Genomic DNA, 20579 nt, shown 5'->3' with positions numbered 1-20579 from the left:
GGCGCTGTCTTTTTTAAGATCGCTGGCACATTTTCGTGAGTTTTGAAATCAAATTGAAGTGTTGATTTTGGTCACGCCGAAACAGGAAGTGGAGCGAAAAAGCTAGTGGTTCTGCGGTGTCAATTTTTTGCTCTAATTTTAAATTATAGTGAGAAATTGTGTTTGAACAGAAATTCGCTTTCTCGCTAGTGATTTTTTTGTTCACATGCGGCATTTTGACATCGATTTTACTTTTTTTTCATTTTTTTTGGATTTGTTTTAAAATCGTTTTCCTAATGCATTCACAGTCCATTCTAGGTCTACTTTTTTTTAGTCAACGAAGATTCTATGAATTGTGTCAGGACTTGTCCTGCTATGTTTTCCACTTCGTCGAATAAAATTTTGTTTTGCTTTACCTCATTTTGCCGACCTTTCGACATTTTGCTTAGAATTTTGAAAAGCGGAGATAATGTAATCCAAGTGCCAATATAGGTTGAATATTTGCGCATTAACGCAGTCAAAAATATTGAATTTTGAGCAAAAAGTCAAGTCTCCGGAGAAATTTTCACGCGGTTAAAGAACATATACTCACATCATAACTTCATCTCAAAATTGCTCTCGAAATTGACTTTGACCGTTCGTTTGAGTCATTTACTTGTTGTGTAACAATATTTTTTCCGACAGACAAAATTTATCCGGAAGATCAACTAAGCTGACACAGAATCTTTCTATGATTGATCAAGGATAAAGTCAAACGGACAGCTGAAGCTTAAGTTCTCCATTCTTTCCATTTATTATTGCGTGAAGAGCTAAATCAGCCTGCAGGCTGATTTAGTTCTAGAATTTGGAAAGCGAAATGTTATGTTGGGTATCCGTTCGTTATTAGCCGAGAGAAAATAGTTATGATTGATAAAAAAGATCTTCGAATTATTTCTGCAAAACCGTAGGGTAGAATATCTATCTTTGTTCTGACCTTTCTAGTTGTGATGGTTTACAATTTTTAATACATATGACTAAAGCGGATACGTGCAAGAGAGCCGAGTATAAAGAGAGCCGAAAACAAAATTAATTTAAAAAGAGCCGAAAACAAAAGTTGCCTTTAATTACCCGAAATTGTTGGTTGATTACCAAGAAAAGTACTTAACTGGGTTAATTGGTCTCATGTTCGGTTGTGATAGTTTCATATCAAGTCCCATAAGCCGCTAAGGCATGGCCATGGCCCGCTATAATTTGAAGATAATTGTTTATTAATTCGCTTTCAGTTTCTTTTACTAGAAACGATTAAAATTTCATTCCTCAAATACTCCGTTGTGATTGGCTGAGAATTTGGTAGTCTCATTTCAGAAGGCAATTTAATTGGCTGCAAAATTTATCGACTAATAATTTAAATAAATTTTCGGCTCTCTTTCAATCGGCTCTTTTTACTTCGGCTCTCTTACAAGTCACCGACTAAAGCATAAGATCCAGCAAATTATGGCGATGTAGACTTTTCAATTGTACTTGCCTCAATCTATTGACTCCTTCATTCTTTGTTGACTTGCGCGAAGCTGCTTCAAACAATGATGTTCTAATAGAGTGGTTTTGTAGTGTTAATCCCGTAATTTGTTAATATTTTTGTCCTTTACGGTTATGCTCAAAATCTGCTCGGGAGTGGTGTAGTTATTGGTAGTAGTTTTCAGATTCAACAAACATATTATTTATTTTTATGAGATAATGACTCTTAATTCTTAAATATTGTTTGAATTTCATTATAAGCTTGTTAAACAGCGGGGTGAGCATATTTCTGAGCATATTGTTAAATTAAGAATAGTCTGTGGTGCATCAATAGTACATGCACAACTAGTCAATCTATGTTACCTAATATAACTGGAGCATTTGACGTGCAGATGTCGGAAGGCGCTCTCGTGTGGTCTGCACATATGCGAGGACCTATGTCACCATGGTGACTGTGGGCCGTGTAGACAGCGGGTATCCAAGAGATGTGCATGTGGCAAGAAATCTAGACAGGTGCATTGTACTGAAACATTCCATTGTGACACAAAGTGCGGCAAATTCAGAAACTGCGGACGCCACCAAGTGAGTTTATTCATCACAATTCCTTAGTCATAAATTAGTGTTCTGCATCAAAAGACTCTGACATCAATGTCTTCAAACTATATGAAAGTCACTATGTTATGCATACATTGGCATTGCATTTTTTAATCTGTTCACAATTTTCTCGAATTTTTGTTGTCAGAAGTTAAATTTGACTATTAATTCATTTCGCAATGGGGTAGTAAAAGGAGCGAAAACAAGTGGAGTGAGAATTTGGTGTTTAAAAGATTTCGGTTTTGGAAAGCAATTTTTTCATTAAGTTCCTAGGAGCATACTGCTAACCGAGGATAGTATTAAACTTTTTTTAAAAATCAAATCTGATAAAACTAGACAAATTTAGAATATTTTTTGACATTCGGAAAAAAAAGTATAAGACTGTCGTCACCTCAACGTCGGTCAGTCTGTCTAACGGCGGCTTCTCTCCTGCAATCTGCCAACTGTGGTAGATATTTTCGCGGAATTGATTTTTTGTGTCTTTCTGATCTGACTTTTCAAGTGGCTTCTAGATTTTTCCATGATCTCAAATGCTCTCATTCACAATTTCAGCTGCTGAGTTCGCGGCAACTTACTACTAAAACTAAAGAAAGCAACGAATTTGGTTTTGTATTTTTAATTTCTCAGCGTCATTTCATATTCTAATTGACGTGATTAGCTATCTAAGTGACTCGATAAGCTACCAACCTTTTCACGGTCATAACAGGTTTTAAATATAACAAAGCTGGTCATTAAATCAGTCTGAACATGAAAGCAATTGAGTTTAAGTCGACGATGGTTTAAGCAATTGAATCTATGAAAGTGTTTTGTAATTGCTCTCAAAGAAATTTGTAACATTTTTTTAGCTGCGTGATCTTTTTAATGCGATTTTTCGCATGACTGACTTTTTGGGGTTGTGGGAAGCAGTTGCGGCTATTTTCCGGCATTCGACTGTGTATATTTAATTGCTCTCGAACGAAATCAACAATTTTTTTTAATCCTATGGTCTTTTTAATAGCTGCCAAGCGATAGCTGAGGCTATTATTGGCCTTCTCTTGGTTTATCACTTTTTTTTATAAAAGTTTTTTTTCAATTTTTTTTGAAATTTTGTAATTTTTTAGATTCTCCAGCCTCAAGAGGCACAGAACCTCCTCTAGGGTTTGGTTATGGGTTACTGCATAGCTTTTAGATGTAATGGAATGTTTTTCAAGATTTTAATATCAGCAATTTTTACAATATTTAAGTTCCTTGTTTTTTGAATCTTTTGAATTTTTATCATTTCTTCTGGCACCAGGGTCCTAGGGACCTCCTCCAAGTTCTGATGATAAGCTATCGCATAGTTTATGGATCTTTACGAGCCAGTGAAATTATTTAGAGCTTGAAATAGGGACACTGGACAGTATCTTAAGACAATGAAATGGTTTTGAAGATTCTAATATCTCGAATTTTAGCAAGGTTTTCTTAAAATTTTCAATTGTTTTCAAAGTTTTCGAATATTTTTATCCTTTTCTGTGTTTAACGATCATTACTGGCCAACGAAGCTTTTCAAGTCTTGTAGACGGGTTTTTTGACATATTTCCTCAGACAAAAAATATTGTTGAACATTTTCACTGAAATCTGGAAGCTTTTCTTTTATATTTTGCGATATTTAGAAATTTTTTAAAATCCGCTTTTTATGTGATTTATTTACTAACGAGGCCAGAAAACTAAAAGTTGCAGAGTCCAATCAAGCTAAAGCTAGCCTCACTAAACTGTGGCTAGCTACTGACGAAGCCAACCACTTGCCGGTCGTATGAGAGCAATTCGCCCGACGTTAGTCGGTTCTGTTTTTTTTATTTTGTCAAGAATTTTTGTTCGACCATATGACGTCACAACCACTTCAAATCTGTTTTTTCTTCTTTCTTTCATGCAATTTCAACTAAATTGTGTGCGTGGCGTCATTTTTCACTCTAGGTGGAGCTAGTTTTTTTGTTCATTCGCGTGATTAAATTTGGGCACACGTGACTTACATCACTCTTAAAAATTACTTCCTCACTCTGAATTTGACTTTTCTATGCTTCATTTCAAAGAGATAAGGTCAAATGAGTCCTTGTCACTCTAATTGAAGGTTTTTTAAGAGCAGCAAATAGAAACAGCAGTAAGTTTTACAGATTTTTAATCAAAATTTAACATCTCAGCGCTTAATGAAAAGAATAAATTTTTTTTGGTCTGTCTTTTTTACCTTCTTTTTGAGACTACAGATCTATAAAGCTATTGCGGCTCTTTTCTGGCAATTTACCAGCTATGTTTTATGCTATGTCGGTCGATTGATTGTTCGTCTGATCCATTTAACTTTTGACCTCAGAAACGGATAACAGGTAGCGCTTGAAGGGCATTAAGTTCTCTTAGAGCCTTTCGGCTTACTAGACTCTGAATACGAGTTTCACTAAAACTGTTAGCGAGACAAATTCATTGTGTGAAGGGCAGTTCTTAATCTGTTGGACCCTTCCCCACCTAAGCCCCCCCCCCCCCCCCCCCCCCCCCCAAAGCGCACCACTCTCAAGTCCACTCTCTTCCATCTGGCGCGATTTGGACCCCGCTCCTTCGTCAAGCCCTCCCAATGGACATATTGCATGTATCCGCCTGCCACAGCGGTGATCCGGACTATGCATTTGCTAGTTTCTTGCTCGAGTCAGATTTGTCCAAACGTTAAAAACTGCGGTGAAGTGTAGAAAATACCTCGAGAACTACTATTTAAATGCAGTTGAAATTAGACGTCGTACAATCAGTTCAAAACAAGCGACTTCTCAACAATTGTCCTTCTTGATCCTTTCAGCTTTCGTGGTTATGACTGGGCCACGTAGTCCAGAATCGTTAGGCAATTGCCCTACTATATATTCTGGCCAGAATGTATTCTGGCAGATCATTCTTTTGAAAAGGGCAACTGCGTCTCCATGTCGCTGATTTTTTTTTGTAATTGCTCTCATACGAAATGTGTATCAATTATGTTGCTCATGTTGGTTCTCTTATGAGATAGTTCGTACTACCAAATTTTCGTCCGATAGTTTTTTTCCTCTGACCTTTGAGTTTTCGGCATCAAAAACGGGATAAATATGTTAATCGCAGAGGGCATTAAGACGCTTAGCTGTTCGCAGAGATGTTATTACTATCTAGATGTACAAATTACGAAACTACTGAGAAGACATAAAATCATGTTTTTGGCGGTTTAGATCCTCACGTCCTGCGCTCCCTTACCCCATTTAGTTGCTGACAAAGACCACGGCCTATCCAGTCGTTTGAGAGCAAGTCGCTCAGTCAATTATGTCGTGAATTGCAGGCTTATGTAGTAGGTACCACAGTAACAACTGAGTAAATGTAATAAATTTGATAGAGTTAATAATAAGATAGACCCAACAAGAATGTACAATAAAGAATAAAAATTGATTAATCCTCTCATTTACGACAAGAACGACTATAGCTCTGGTGCTGGTGCTACTTTACCGTAACTCATTATTACTCAATCTGCCTAGGTGCTCTGATGTTTATACAGCATAAACCAATTGGGAATGAAACGACAACTTTTAATTGTCCTAATTGGTAACTCCCGTTAGATTCCCAAACAGTATTTATACGCTCTCCTTTTTACTACTCGAAAAGGAGTTACGGTGAACTATTTTTTAAATTACATTGCTCATCTTTGTCGATCTACACATTTCACAATTTTCACGCTTGAATTCTGTCTTATCTAATTCACTGTTTCAACTGTGTAATTAGGTGTTATATTTAAAATTTAAAATGCTACGAATCGTGCTATTCTAAAATCCATGTAACTTTTATATTTTAAATATCCATTAACGAATTAATGCTTCGTTTTATTGTATAGTGTAAGAAGAAGTGTTGCACTGGACAGCAATGTGCACCATGTGACCAGATGTGTCTGAAAGTGCTGTCCTGTGGCAACCACAAGTGCCAGCAGGTCTGCCACTCTGGACCATGTTACCCCTGCCAACAGACCAAGTGTCTCTCCTGTCCATGTGGTGCAACATCCATCCAGATCCCATGTGGACGAGAGAAACTAGTCAAGAAACCAAACTGTCAGAAGAACTGCTTGTAAGTATCAATTGCTCCATTATCTTAAACTCCTCATGCTGGAATCAAACCTTTTTTTGAGTGTTTTTTCTCAACGTATGCGCACACTATAATTATTCGACATTTTGCACATACGCTATATCATATATTTTCTGCAACATGGGTTTGTTCGTAATCTAATGTTTTTGTGGGGCTTCAGAAGCCTAGAAACTGTGCGTTATGAGCAATTCCGTTCCTTTGATAAAATTAGCATAGCAACTTTCGGTTTATCCTTGAGTATTATAATAAAGGAAATTGTCGTTCCTCTTGTTGGATCCAGCACTAAACTAAGTCCCAAATCACTTACCAAATATATGTGGTTTTCATTTTTAACAACTTAATTTCCGTGTCAGAGGGTTGATCTGATCCTGTTTAATTTTAAGAACTAATTAACTGGCTGTCAAATGTCAGCCTTTCAGCTATCTGTCTCCCTTCGTAGCTAGTTTTCAGGTGATTGCGTTCAGATAATTTAATATCTCCAGTTGCTGTTTTGCTAAATAGAAAGATTGTCAATTTAAGCAGTATTGGATCTCGCATTAATTCTGACGTTTTCAGTTTCCTAAAATGTTAAATGCTTTTTCAAATGTTAAACTCGTCTATTTTAGAATAAAAACATCAATTTTAAAGTGCGTAATGTACGCTGCTAAACCATTTATTGATAGAATTAGTTAATTAGATTCCCCATTTTTGGTTTCCTTGTAAAATATCCTGTCGCCGTTAATAGTTAAAGTTAATATCATGTCGCCGTTAAAAAGTATAGTTGTGAAATGCCAATGTATTACGATATTTCACATAGTTGATAAAATACTTTTTGTTACATTTACCATTTCGGTAGTGTTTCCTTATGGCTTCGAGTTAATTTGTTTTCCAGCATCTGTTTTTATTAAACTCGGAGGCCCTCTAAACAAAACTGCCTTATCTGAGTAAGTGTATTGAATGTCTGAAAAATTCTTATAGGAAATTGAGAAATAATTGCATTTGTAGAGTGTCGTTTTTAGCCGCAAAGAGATAGCGGGGGGTATTATTGGCCTTCTCATGGTTTTTACGACCCAAAAAATTGCCATATTAAGTATTATTTTTTTGCGTTCTGTAACTGACTTTTCGGCTTTGAAAAGTGTTTTTGAGAGAATGGCGCATATAGATAACCGTTTAAACCGTTTTTCGTCCAATTGGCCCATTTATTTTATTGCTTGTAATTTGTTTTTAATTACTCTCAAACAAAGTTTGCAGCAATTATTTGAGTCTTGTCGGTTTTTTTTAAATTGCTCTCAAGCGAAGTTTGTAGCAATTATATTAGTCCTGTCCGTCTTTTTCATGCGATTTTTCGCTTGACCAATTTTTTGTCTGACGCTTTTGACTTTTCGTCCTCAAAAATGAGACAAACAGGTGGCGTCCAGCGGGCATTAAGTGCCCTTAGAGCCTCTCAACTCTGTTTCAGCTCAAGCTGTTTTGGAGACTTATACTTATGGTGTGAAGGACGGTCCTAATAGGTTAAGACACCCCCACTGTTGACCCCCCCCCCACTATTGCCCCCACCCCACACCGCATTTTGCCCCCCACCCCCTGTTGAGCGCCACCCTCCCTCCCCAACAACCCTCCGCTGAATCCCCCCCCGTGGTTCCTGAAGAACAACCGATCGCTAAAAACACGGAATTTTGTACTAATTTTCACAATTTCTTCAAGCTTTTTGAAAATCTTTGTTATTTTTTGAGTTGTTTCAGCCTAAGGTGTCAAGAAACCTCCTCTAAGGTTTTTAAATAGAATACTGCCTTGTTTCTAGTGGTAGTGGAGTGGTTTCAATATTTTAATGTCACGAATTTTAGCATACTTTTTGACAAAACGTGCATTTTTTTTTACAATTTTTTTGACTTTTATTTTAAACTATTCACGTTTTTCCAGACGCAGCTGCCAGAAAGCGTCCTTAAGGTTTTGATAATAAATTACTGAAAAAATTCTATTTGCCATGAAATAGCTTTCCAATTTTTAATAGGACAATTTTGAGCTATTTTTTTTTATAAAACTTGCATTTTTTCAAGTTTTTTTGAATATTTTTGTCAGTTTTTAGGGTTCTCTAGCCTCGAGAGCCGAGTAACCTCCTCCAGGTTTTGACAATAAGTTGCTGTAAAATCTCTAAATGTAATGGAAGCTTTTTCAAGTTTTCAACACCACGAATTTTTACAGTTTTTTTTTTTTACAAAATTTGCAATTTTTTTCTGGACATTTATTGTCATTATTTGCATCTTTTTGATCCAGTGAAACTATTTAAAGCTTGAAATATGGATACTGGATTGTCTGTTGAGACAATAAAGGGTTTTGAAGATTTTAATAACGTGAAGTTTGGCAAGCTTTTGTGAGAGTTTGCGATTGTTTTCAAAATTTTTGAATATATTTTTCCTTTTCTGAGTTTAGCGATCATTACTGGCCAACAAAGCTTTTCAAGTCTTGCAGATGGGTTAAATGACATAACTCAGAGACAAAAATAATTTCAGAGACAAAAAATAGTTTTGAGAATTTTCACTGCGAAATCTGGCAGCTTTTCTTCTAAATTTTGCAATATTTTGCAAGTTTTTCGAATCAGTTTTTTTTATTTACTAAAAAGGCTAGAAAACTAAGAGCTACAGAGTTGAACGAAGCAAAAGATAGCCTCACGAAACCGTGGCTAGCTACTGACGGAGCCAACCTTGACATAACTCCAGAGATATAAAATAGTTTTGAACATTTTCACTGCGAAATCTGGAATCTTTTCATTTAAATTTTATAAATGTTTGAAGTCTCAGTGTTTTATTTGATTTATGTACTAACAAGGCTAGAAAACTAAAAGCTGCAGAGTTGAATCAAGCTAAAGCTAGCCTCAATGAAACGTGGTTAGTAAAACCAACCGACGAAGCCAACCGTTTGCTGGTCGTTTGAGAGCAATTCGACCGACATTAGTGTGTTATGTTTGTAATGTCATAATTTTTGATACATATTGCATTTGTGTAACCCTCTTAAATCGATATCACATTGCTTTTGTGGGCCTTATAAAGCGTTTCAAGGCTCAATCGGCACAAGTTTCTCAATTGTTTGTTATAGCTGCGAAGCTGTAAGCTGAGCGAAGCTATATTGCGGTGCTCTTGGTTTTTTTTTGTTTCGTCATCTGACGCTCTTTTTTCGTTTTACATTTGTTCACACAGCAAAGCTGAAAAAGTCAAATTTTCTGAATGACTTCTTCCTCTCACTAACGGCATTTGCGCGCGTGACGTCATTTCTCACTCGCTTTAGCAAAAGTTTTTAGGTTATTTGCGTGATTAGATTTTGATCATACGTGACTTACCTCACTCAATAAAATGACTTTTGCACTTTAAAACTTAAGTTTAATTTGAATTGGTTTAAGGTCAAACGAACTCATATGTACAGTATAGGTCCCTAATAAGAGGCTTCTGCGGAATGAATTTTAACAAGCTTTATTAATTTATTGCTGAATGTTTTTCAACTAGTTTTTTTGAGCGGCGTCGATTTTTTTTTCAATTTAGATCTTTATCTGTTTCTATCTCTATTATAAGGCACGCAGGTCTATTCTTTCGCAGCTATTCCGGCAATCTGCCGGCTATGTTCAATTTTTCTGTTTATCCTTTAGTTTTTTTTGGATCTTTGAGCAAACTTTTTTCTAAAAAAAATAGTGTAAATGGCAACGTCCCTTTATCCTCTAAGATGGTAAAGTAAAGTTTTTTTGCATTTTAATTACTAGAAGGTGCCTCTCTGTGCATGGTCAGAGAGTTTAGTTTCGCGTTATTAATTTTGACCTTTTTAGACAGGAGAATGGCTATCGTATTTTACTGAGCCTCGAGTGCTAAAGAATGAAAAGTCCTTCCTACTTTATCCGCTTCAAATTAAATTTGATTTTAAACTTTGAAATTTTACCATTTAGTCTTTTTCAATTTTTGTTGCAATCGATTCCTTTTAATATAATGCAGGACTGAGATTTTACTGGAATTATTTGTTGAAATTTTGACTGATTTTTTTCTGCAAATGCTCACGGGGCTAGGTTTTGGCAATAAGCTATTTTTTGCCTTTGAATATGATTCGGTTTCCTTTTCGTTTCCATTGTTTCAAGTTTTGGTAAGATTGATTTTTTGTTTGCAGTGACGCCAGAATTAAAGTTCAGGCTTCAAATACATTTGGTTTAGTTTCTTTGAAAAATAGCTGCCTTATGCTTTCGCAGTGTTCACTCGGACCTTTATTTTAGCCCGCTAAATTAGTTGAGCCTATCAGTATTTGCCTATCCAAAGAATATTGACCATTGTCCAGATGATGTTTCTAATAATACTGATTTTAAGGATCTCAAGATTTCACAGTGAGTTCTGTCTGTCATAATTGTATCTTAAGATTTAAATATTTGCCGCTTTGGAGGTATTTTTTCTTAATAAGGTCGTAAATGTTTATATTCTAGCTTTTCTGAATGATGTCAGTGCTCAGTGCTCAAATATTCTCTTCATGTCTTCATGAAATTTTGACTGAATTGCGTGCGTGACGTTTCTTCACTCATAGAGGAGCGTGTTTTTATTCATTCGCGTGATTAAGATTTTGTGTCACACGTGACTTACCTTACCTCACTCCATGATGACTTTTCCATACCATAATTCAAGAAGATATGGTACTATAATTCAAGATGTGATTGGTTTTCACTCTAATTGAAGGTTATCTGAGAAGAGTTAATGCTAGTTGAAGCAGCAATAAGTTATATAGATTCCTAATCAAAATATTACATTTGCCATTGGTAAAAAGAAGAGAAATTTTTCTTTTCTGTGTATTTTCTTTGAGACTGCAGGTCTACAGTGCTGTGGAGGTTATTTTCTAGCAATCTGCCAGCTATGTTAGTTTTAACTGGCTTTTTCGGGTGTAAAAAAGAGGTTTCGAAGAAATCTTGTTGTGTTATATGAATGTTAAATTGGTTTCAAAATAAAATTGTAGCATTAACGTTTCGCCTGCTTGTTTTTTTTTTGACACGATATTAAATTTTTAAAATTAGTTGAAATTAATTATTACATGTATTATATGGGTGTAGGCGTCCTCCGGCTTGTCATCACGAGAGCCAGAAGCCCCATAAGTGTCACAGTGGTTTCTGTCCCCCCTGTGACCAAGTTTGTGAGAAGGAACAGCCCAAGTGTGGACACAATTGCATGGCCACTTGTCACTCGGCTGTATGGACCAAATTCAAACCAAAGGTTACAGTATCACAAATATAATAATGTGGAAGCGAAACTAACTACTGGAAGTGAAACTGTTGGACTTTTTTGGTCTCTGCTTCGAATGTTTGATTTGCTCATAGTGTTGTTTCTGGTCGAATTAGTCTATGGTTTCCAATTATCGTATGAGTATTGTGATCTTGGCAATATAAACCAATTATCACATGAGGATATTGAGATCGATACAAAACATGGTTGTTCGAAATACCTTTTTAATAGCCGCCCTCATCTTCTCAGCCGGCTATTATAGCGCTCCTAATTTTTTTTTACAATTCAAAGAATTTGAATTGTATTGGGGCGCTGTCTTTTTATTACGACTCGAAGAGGAGTATTGGAGAAGTTCTTTTTTTAATCAATTTTATTGGAGTGAATTTTGAAGCGGGAAATGAAACACGTGAAAAAATTTGGAGTGATTTTCTTGCTGAACAAAACGAAGAGCGGAGCGAAAAGAGTGGTTTTTTGTTCATATAGCTGTTTTCTAGAGAGCGAGAAATTAAGGTGTGAAAAAAATTCTGTAAGCGAGCGAAATTTTTTGTTCACGTGCGGCATTTTAAAGCAGTTTTTTTCTCAATTTTTTTGTTTGAGAGGTTTGGTTATGATTTGCTTTTAATTTTAGGCTGGGTTTGGTAGTGATTTGAAGGTTTCTGAAAATAAATTTGAATTTTATGCTAATTCGGATGTTTTTCATGTGTTTTGCTGATTTTTGGGCTAATTTTTACGATTTTTTTTACTATTGTTTTGTTTTACTGCCTCAAATGGGTATTGAAGATAACCCTATTACTTGTTTTTTAGTTAACACGTGGTTACCCAATTTTTAGTTAACACGTGGTTACAGTTTTGTGGATATGAAGCATTTTTTTGAGAAATATGACGAAAAATGTCGAAAATTGGAACTAATTTTATTAATTTTTTTGCAGTTTTCGGTTTTTTTTCTGTTTTTAGACAAGTTTCTTAACCTATTATGACTTGTCTATTATTTTTCGAGCATTTGGGCACACTATTGGCTGAATAGAATTTTTGTTTAGATACATGTGTTTTTGTAATATTAAAAAATATTAACTTATTCCAGTTTTTTAGTCAAACTTGTTTGTGAGAGCTTATTTTTTCATGATTTGGCTTCAAATATATTTGAAAAATCTCATAAGTGGTTTTAGTAGTTACTAGTTGTATTGATGAAGTAATTGTGGCAGAGATAATTTTTGGGGTATCAATTTATGACAGAATTTGATCAGATTTTTAATCATAATTTAATAGATTTGATTTTTTTTACTTTGTTTTATGGTTTTATTTCAAGATAAGCGTAAATTATTGGAGGCACGTTTTGTCTGATGAGTAGTTGGAGGGAATTTAAGTGGATTTCCACTTCGAGTCGTTTCCGGAATTCTTCCGGCTTTGTTTTTTTTAAGATCTGTTAACATATTTTCATGATTTTTGAAGTCAAATTGGAGTAGTGATTTTGGTCACGCCGAAACAGGAAGTGGAGCGAAAAAGCGAGTGAATTTGCGGCGTGAAATTTTTTTGCTCCAAATTTAAAGTAGAGTGAGAAAATGATGTTTGAACAAAAGTTCGCTTTCTCGCTAGTGGTTTTTTGTTCACATGCGGCAATTTCACATTGATTCATACTGTTTTTTCGATTTTTTGGATCGGATTTTTTTTCTAAATGGTTTTTCCAATCCATTGATAGTCCGTTCTAGGTCTATGTTTCTGTTTAGTCAATGGAATTTCTTTGAATTGTACGTCAGGACTTGTCCTGCTATGTTTTTTTTTACTCCGTCGAACTTTTCGCTTTACCATTTTGCCGCTTTTTCAGCATTTTGCGTGAAATCTTTTTGATTTTCTAGGCTAGTTTCTCTCTTCTCTCATTCGGCTAAAAGTGAGTTTGAACATCAGTTGCTCAGCAAAGCAGTTCAAAATGAACAGAGTCAGAATAAAAAAAATGAAGTCAGAAATAGAAACGGGTTAAACCCATAAAGCCCAATTTTAGATGCCCGCCATTTGAACGTCGTTCCTATAAGTCTTAGTTACCATCTCTTATGCTTATTGGTATTGATAGTAACCCCTGTAGCCTCTATCTTAGAAACAGAAGTATGTTCAACTACAAAATGCCATCAAAATAAATCGGACTAAAAAATGTTTTTGTACAAAAATTTTTTTTCGATATCTTCTATTCTTTCAATCCCAATCATACTTATTGGAATCAACGGCGGCTATTTTCCGGCAATCTGCCGGGTATGTTTTCTAATTGTTAACTGATGCTTCTTACTTCTTTTAGAATTTGTTGAACAACGAGACAGTGCAATTCCGTCAGGTAGAGCAGCCATGTCCGCCATGCAGAACCCAAATTGAGATATCCTGTTTTGGACAGCACGAGAGCATCAATCTACAGTGTGCCAAAGCTAAGACGTACTCCTGTGGGTCACCATGCGGACGAATGCTGTCTTGTGGCAACCACCAGTGTGAAAGAACGTGTCATGTCGTTCAGACTGCGCCGGATGAATCGACGGTATGTTCAACGAGAATCTTTTAATTGCTGGCAAATTTTTTAGGAATTATAATAAACCTGCGGTCTTTTTTGATGCAATTATTTGCTTGACCACGTTTAACTTTTCGTGCTTAAATACGAGGTAACCAAGTGAAGGCTGGGGGGGGGCATTAAGTCGCTTTAGAGCTCTGCTAGTCTCTAAGTGTACAATTGATCAATGCTACTGAGAATACATTAAAAAATTGTGGTTTTTAATTGCTCTAAAAATGCAGTTTTTAATTGCTCTCAAACGCATTTTTATCGCAATCGCATTAGTCATGCGGTTTTTTTATTGCTCTCAAACGAAGTTTGTAGCAACTATATTAGTCCTGTGATCTTTTTGGATGGTTTTTTTGCTTGAACGATTTTTCGTCTGACCCATTTAACTTGTCGTCCTCAATATCATGGAAAATATTCCTGGCTCTCTCTCTCTGTGGGTTGGGATTTCTTTCATTCTCTTTCTCGTTCACGTTTTATCTCTCGCACTCTCTCTCTCTCTCTCTCCCCTTAACTCTTTTGTTGATGCCGCACTTCAGCGGCTGTTATGTGGCGTGATGTCATCGTCTATTACCCTAACCTCACGCCCCTTCAATCAAGCTAAAGCTAGCCTCACTGATCAGTGGCTACGTACTGACGAAGCCAACAGCTCGCAGTTAGAGAATTGGTTGTTTGAGAGCAGTTGGCCCCACGTTAGTCGGTTATTAATTGCCCTCAAGCGAAGTTTGTAGCAATTATATTAGTCCTGTCGGTCTTTTTTATGCGATTTTTCCCTTGACCGATTTTTTGTCTGCCTACTTGACTTTTCGTTCTCAAAAATGGGACAAACAGGTGGCGTCCAGCGGGCATTAAGTGCTCTTAGAGCCTTTCGGCTCTGTTCCAGCTCAAACTGTTTCGGAGACTTATACTTATAGTGTGAAGAGAGGTTCAATGCCCCCCACTGTTTACACCCCCAACGCGCTGTTACCCCTCCCCAGCTCACTGTTTCCTCCATCATCACCCCGTTGCACATCCCCTCACCCCTGGCTAGCTACTGCCGAACAACCGATCGCTATTTTAGAAACACGCAATTTTATTCTAATTTTAACATTTTTGAGCTTTTTGAAAATTTTTTATCATTTTTTGAGTTGCTTAGGCCCTAGGTGTCAAGGAACCTCCTCTAGGGTTTTATAATAGGTTACTGCATAGTTTCTTTTGGTAGTGGAATGGTTTCAACATTTTAACATCACGAATTTTAGCATTTTTTTGACAAAACATGCAATTTTTTTTTCAATTATTTTGGACAATTATTTTTCATTATTCACGGCTTTACAGACGCAGGGGTTAGACAACTTCCATAGTAGTTTTATAATAAGTTGCTGAAAAATGTCTATTTGCCATTGAATAGCTTTCAATTTTTTAATATGACAAATTTTAGCAACTTTTTTGGATAAAACTTGAATTTTTTTGTTTGTTGGAATATTTTATCGACTTCAAAGTTTTTCAGCCGTAAGAGCCAAGAAGCCTCCTCTAGGTTTTGGTAATAGGTTACTCTATAGTTTCTAGATGTAATGTAATGTTATTAAAGATTTTAACATCACTACTTCGAGTATTTTTTGGACAAAAGTTGCAATTTTTTGACATTTATTGTCATTTTTCTAGTTTTTCCAGAACCAGGGGCCAGAAAAACCCCCTTAAGAGTTTAGTAGTAAGTTTTTGAAAAATTTTTCTTTGCCATGGATTAGTTTTCAACTTTTTAATATTACAAATTTTGTCGATTTTTATAAATTTCAAGGCTTTTGAAATTTTGTCATTTTTTTAAATTATTCCAGCCTCAAGAGCAACGGAGCCTCCTCTAGGGTTTGATACCAGGTTACTGCATGATTTCTAGATGTACTGGAATGTTTTTCAAGATTTTAACATCACGAAGTTTAGCATTTCTGAATTTTTTTTTGCAATTTTCAAGTTTTTTAAATTGTTTCATTTTCTTTAACGTTTCTCCAGCCTCAAGAGCCAAGGAGCCTCCTCTAGGTTTTGATAATAGGTTACTTTATAGTTTCTAAATTTACTAGATTTAATGTAATGTTATTCAAAGATTTTTACATCACGAATATACGCATTTTCGGACAAAACTTGCAATTTTTTTTTAAATTTTCGACATTTTTTTTGTCATTTTTCTAGTATTTCCAGAACCAGCTGTCTGAAAACCCCCTTAAAAGTTTCGTAATAAGATATTGAAATATTTTTATTTGCCATGGATTAGTTTTCATTTTTTTTAATATTGCAATTTGTATCGATTATTTGACTAATTTTGCCATTTTCAAGATTTTTGAAATTGTCATTTTTTGAATTTATCCAGCATCAGCAGCCAAGGAGCCTCCTCTAGGGTTTGATAACAGGTTACTGCGTGATTTCTAGATGTAATGGAATGTTTTTCAAGATTTTATCATTCCGAAGTTCAGCATTTCTGAAATCTTTTTTTTTGGCAATTCTCAAGTTGGCACATTTTAAATATGACGAATTTTAGCGATTTTTTTATTCTTGTCTTTCAAGGTTTTCAAAAATTTTGTCGGTACTTAGGTTTATCCAGCCTCAAGAGCCAGGAAACCTCCTCTAGGGTTTGATAATAGATTACTGTATAGTTTCTAAATGTAATGAAGCGTTCCTCAAGATTTGAACATCAGGAAGTTTAGCATTTTTTGAAAGTTTTAGCAATTGTCAAGTTTTTTTATATGGTTTCATTTTTTGTGTTTCTCCAGCCTCAAGAGCCAAGAGATCTCCTCTAGGTTTTGATAATAGTTTACTGATTAGTTTTTAGATTTAATGGAATGGTTTTCAAGCTGTTAATATCACGAAGTTTAGAATTTTTGAATTTTTTTAAATAATTTTTAACTTTTTTAAATTGTATCATTTTTTACGTTTCTCCAGCCTCAACTGGCAGTAAAAATTCTGTAGGATTCGATGAAGGTAACTGCCTAGTTTCTAGTTGTAATTGATTTTTCAAGTTTTTTGAATATTTTTAATTTTTTCAATTTTTTTGTGCACCAGGGACCCAGGGTTCTTTTCCGTGGTTTGATTTTCAGCCGCTGCGTAGTTTTTCGAGTTAATGGAGTGATTATAAATATTTTGATGACTCAGGTTTTGTCAATTTTTTGATAAATATTAATATAGAAAAGATGAAAATTATTATCATGATCCTAGTTTTTGGATCTTTTTTGAGCCAGTGAAACTGTTTAAGGTTTGAAGTAGGAATACTGAATAGCTTCTTGAGACAATGAAATGGTTTTGAAGATATCAATCTCATGAATTGTAGCATGATTTTGTTAAAATTTGAATTTTAAAAAAAAATTGAATTTTTTTGTCCTTTTTAAGAATCATTTCTGGCCAACGAAGCATTTTATGTCTTGCAGATGGATTAATTGACAGAAGTCCAGAGACAAAAAAGTTTTTCTGAACATTCATTTTGTTCGCTGCGAAATGTGGAAACTTCGTTTGGATTTTGCACCTATATGATTCAATTACTAACAAGGCTAGAAAGTTAGAAGTTGCAGGAAACTAGGTAACTAGAACTAGGAGTCGAATCTTATTATGGAAAATGTTCCTAGCTCTCTCTCTCTCTCTTTCCATCTCTTTCTCGTTCCATCTTTTTATCTCTCGCAACTCTTTTGTTGATGCCGCACTTCAGCGGCTGTTATGTCTCTCTTCAACTCTTTTGTTGATGCCGCACTTCAGCGGCTGATATGTGGCGTGATGTCATCGTCTATTACCCTAACCTCACGCCCCTTCAATCAAGATAAAGCTAGCGTCACTAAACAGTGACTACGTAATGAAGCCAACCGCTCGCCGGTCAATTGAGGGCATTTCGCCCGACGTTATTCGGTTTTGTTAATAATTTGCAATAGTTTGTATTTTGAATCCCTGAAGATACTGTTTTGTAGTTAGTATATATGGCAACCTTTCTCTGATAATTGTTGAATTGGACGCTTTTTTGGACATAAGGTGTTTTCTGGCATACATACTCTTCCGATTTTGGTTATTTTGTTTTCCCATTTTCTAGGTTTTTTCCTAAGAATTTGATTTGATTTTCTAGAATAAGGCTTCTGTGCGCGAACAGGCATTTAAATTTTGTGTTAATGATGATCAAGTTATTTTTTGGCGTAAATTTTTTGAAGTTTGCAATTGTCTCGTAATCGGAATTATAATATTTTCAACGTTTCGAACATTTGGTTTCTGTTTGCTTTCGACAGGAGGGTGACTATGTATTGTTTGTTGAACCTCCAATGCTACGTAATGAAATGAACTTTTTGTACTTATGTTTTAAAAATTGATTTTCAACCTCCAAAATTATGAAGATTACGAAACAAATTACGAGACAAATTACGAGAGTAATTAGGAAACAAATTTTTTAAAAACTTTTTTACAATATGTCCGTAGCCTCCACACTATCGTTTGGCACATTTATGGCTCTTGCAACGAGCCATATATAACGAGTTTTTGTCATAACCTGGAGCATGAGTTTAATTTCCGCTGTATTAGGCGTTAATAAAAAGATTTTAGATTAAACCGTTTTCCTTATAATTTTTCAAATTTGTAAATTGTTTTTGCTTTCCTTTAGTGCTATGCAGCTGTTAGAAATCATTGTTTTTCATACCTAAATTTTCTTTTTTCTTTTTTTCTGTAATAGAGGTTAATTGTTAATAACCGCCTTTATCTTCTCAGCAGGCTAATATTGCGCTCCTAATTTCGTCGAATGAAAATTTGTTTCGCTTTACATCGTTTTGCCTCTTTTTCGACAGTTTAAATGAAATCTTTTTGACTTCTCCAGGCTTGTTTCATTCTGCTTTTATTCTGCTTAAAGTGCTTTTAAATGGTAGTTGCTCAGCGAAGTAATCTAAAATGAACAACCAGTATCAAAAACGAAATTAGAAATGGTATAAACCCTTAAAGCCCAATTCTAGATACCCTCTACTTGAACTTTTTTCTTATAAGTCTTCTTTACCGTCTCTAATGATTGTTGGTTTGGATAACCCCATGAAATCAAGCAGAATGCAATGAAAATATTTTGCACTTTAAAGTTTTGTACATAATCCATTTTTTCCCTGTCTGTTCTCTCAGTCCGAATCGGGGTTATGGGAATCAATGGCGGCCATTTTCCGGCAATCTGCTAGTTATATTTCAGATTGATATCTGGCTGATGCTTTCCCTGTGTTTTCGGGTCGCAGAGGTAAATGCATAATTCTGATTTTTTGGTGACAAATTTAGCCTGGTAAAATTTTGAACTAATCTTTTATCAGTCTTAAATATTTTGGACATTTTTTTTCCAAGTTATCAGAAATATTTCTTATAGTAAGGTTTGAAGTTCCTGAGTTTTCTGTGAAAGGTTTGTCTGCAGATATAATTCTCTGTAGTTTTGTATGGTTTCTGAATGACTCGTTATTGTTTTTGTTTACTGGCTGCAATGATTTCAATGCTTATTTTTTTTCGCTGCGACAGGGATTTAATTTTTACCAAATTTTGCAGTGAACGATGGTGAGGCAAAGAATCATTACTAAGATGAAAGATCTTTTTTGGTTGTTTTTATGGTTATGTTGAGGCTTCGGGTCTCTCCGGAATTCTTCCGGCTATGTTTTCATGCGGTTTTTCGCGTGACCAATTTTTTAACTGACCCCTTTTGACTTTTTGTCCTGAAAACGGCATAAATCAGCAAGGCCCGTAGGGCAGTAAGTAGTGAAATTGTTTAGGAGACAGAAATTTATGGTGTGAGGAAGCGGTAAGTTTGACACCCCCTCGCCTTACTTCACCCCGTGCAACCCCACTTAACGCCGTAACTCAGCTCAGCGGGCTTGACCTCCCGTGCACCCCCGCCGCTGTTGAGTCCCCCATGCCCCTAACCCCGCCACCCTAAACCAAGCTGGTTACTACCGAAGCTAACCGCTCGCTGGTTGTTTGAGAGCAATTCGCGCCACGTTTGTCTGTTATGTTTTGTATCATAAGATTTTTTCGACCTTGATCATTAGTTGGACTATAGTTCTTAGAATTAAAACTAATAACAAAATTCAGTCAACCGTGACTGAAGTTTTGGTAAATTGCACACAGTTCAAGGGCCGCAAAATTATCCAGTTGTTCATTTTAAGTGTTGGATCATTAAGTTGATTTTAGTTAATTTTTAATTTTAGAGCTTGTCATTTCGAATGGTAAGTGTGGACTAACTTCAACCATTGCTGTCTATGTGGTTTCTTTACTTACTAAACACTTCTTGTGGGCTGATCACCATTGTACACAAGTATACAGTTGGACGATGCTGAGCTGCGTCTCATTTTACTCGACAAAGTTTTTCGTAATACAGTTGTCGTGTATTTGGAATCTGCTTGGTTGAATTCTTTCTCCTTCCATATAATATGTTCTCAAACGGGCGGGATTTAATTCTCAAATTGGATTTGTTTCTCATTCAATATACACCACATTCTATGAAGACCAGAATTCAGTTGTTACCACTGAATCTGAGACAGTAAGTGATAATCATGTGAATGATAACTGGTTAATGAGTTCTTACTGGAAATGATGATTTAAGAAATGTACGAAAGGAGGTAACATAATGGAAAGGGGCCAGTTGTGGTGCCTTCTTGTTTTAACCCAATAAATTGTTGATAGGCTTGGAAAAAGGAAAGTTTTCGGAAATCGAAATAAAGCACTGGCAATTAATA

The 20579-nt window shown here is 35.5% G+C and overlaps 1 protein-coding gene across 2 annotated transcripts in view; it reads left to right on the top strand.

The window, feature by feature from the left end:
- LOC142337635 (NF-X1-type zinc finger protein NFXL1-like) overlaps window positions 1-20579 on the top strand; it is a 144613-nt gene that overhangs the window by 86768 nt on the left and 37266 nt on the right. The window contains exons 8-12 of one of the 2 annotated variants that reach the window (XM_075387014.1): window positions 1866-2055; window positions 5909-6135; window positions 11198-11357; window positions 13651-13881; window positions 20052-20069. In XM_075387014.1, the coding sequence (XP_075243129.1) occupies window positions 1866-2055; window positions 5909-6135; window positions 11198-11357; window positions 13651-13881; window positions 20052-20069 (826 nt within the window). The remainder of the gene's footprint in view (window positions 1-1865; window positions 2056-5908; window positions 6136-11197; window positions 11358-13650; window positions 13882-20051; window positions 20070-20579) is intronic. The other variant, XM_075387013.1, reaches the window with a different exon arrangement.

The sequence above is a fragment of the Convolutriloba macropyga genome, chromosome 4, assembly GCF_964194025.1.
Source record: "Convolutriloba macropyga chromosome 4, txConMacr16.3, whole genome shotgun sequence".
In the NCBI taxonomy this organism is placed as follows: Eukaryota; Metazoa; Xenacoelomorpha; order Acoela; family Convolutidae; genus Convolutriloba; species Convolutriloba macropyga.
This window is presented reverse-complemented; position numbering and strand designations above follow the sequence as displayed.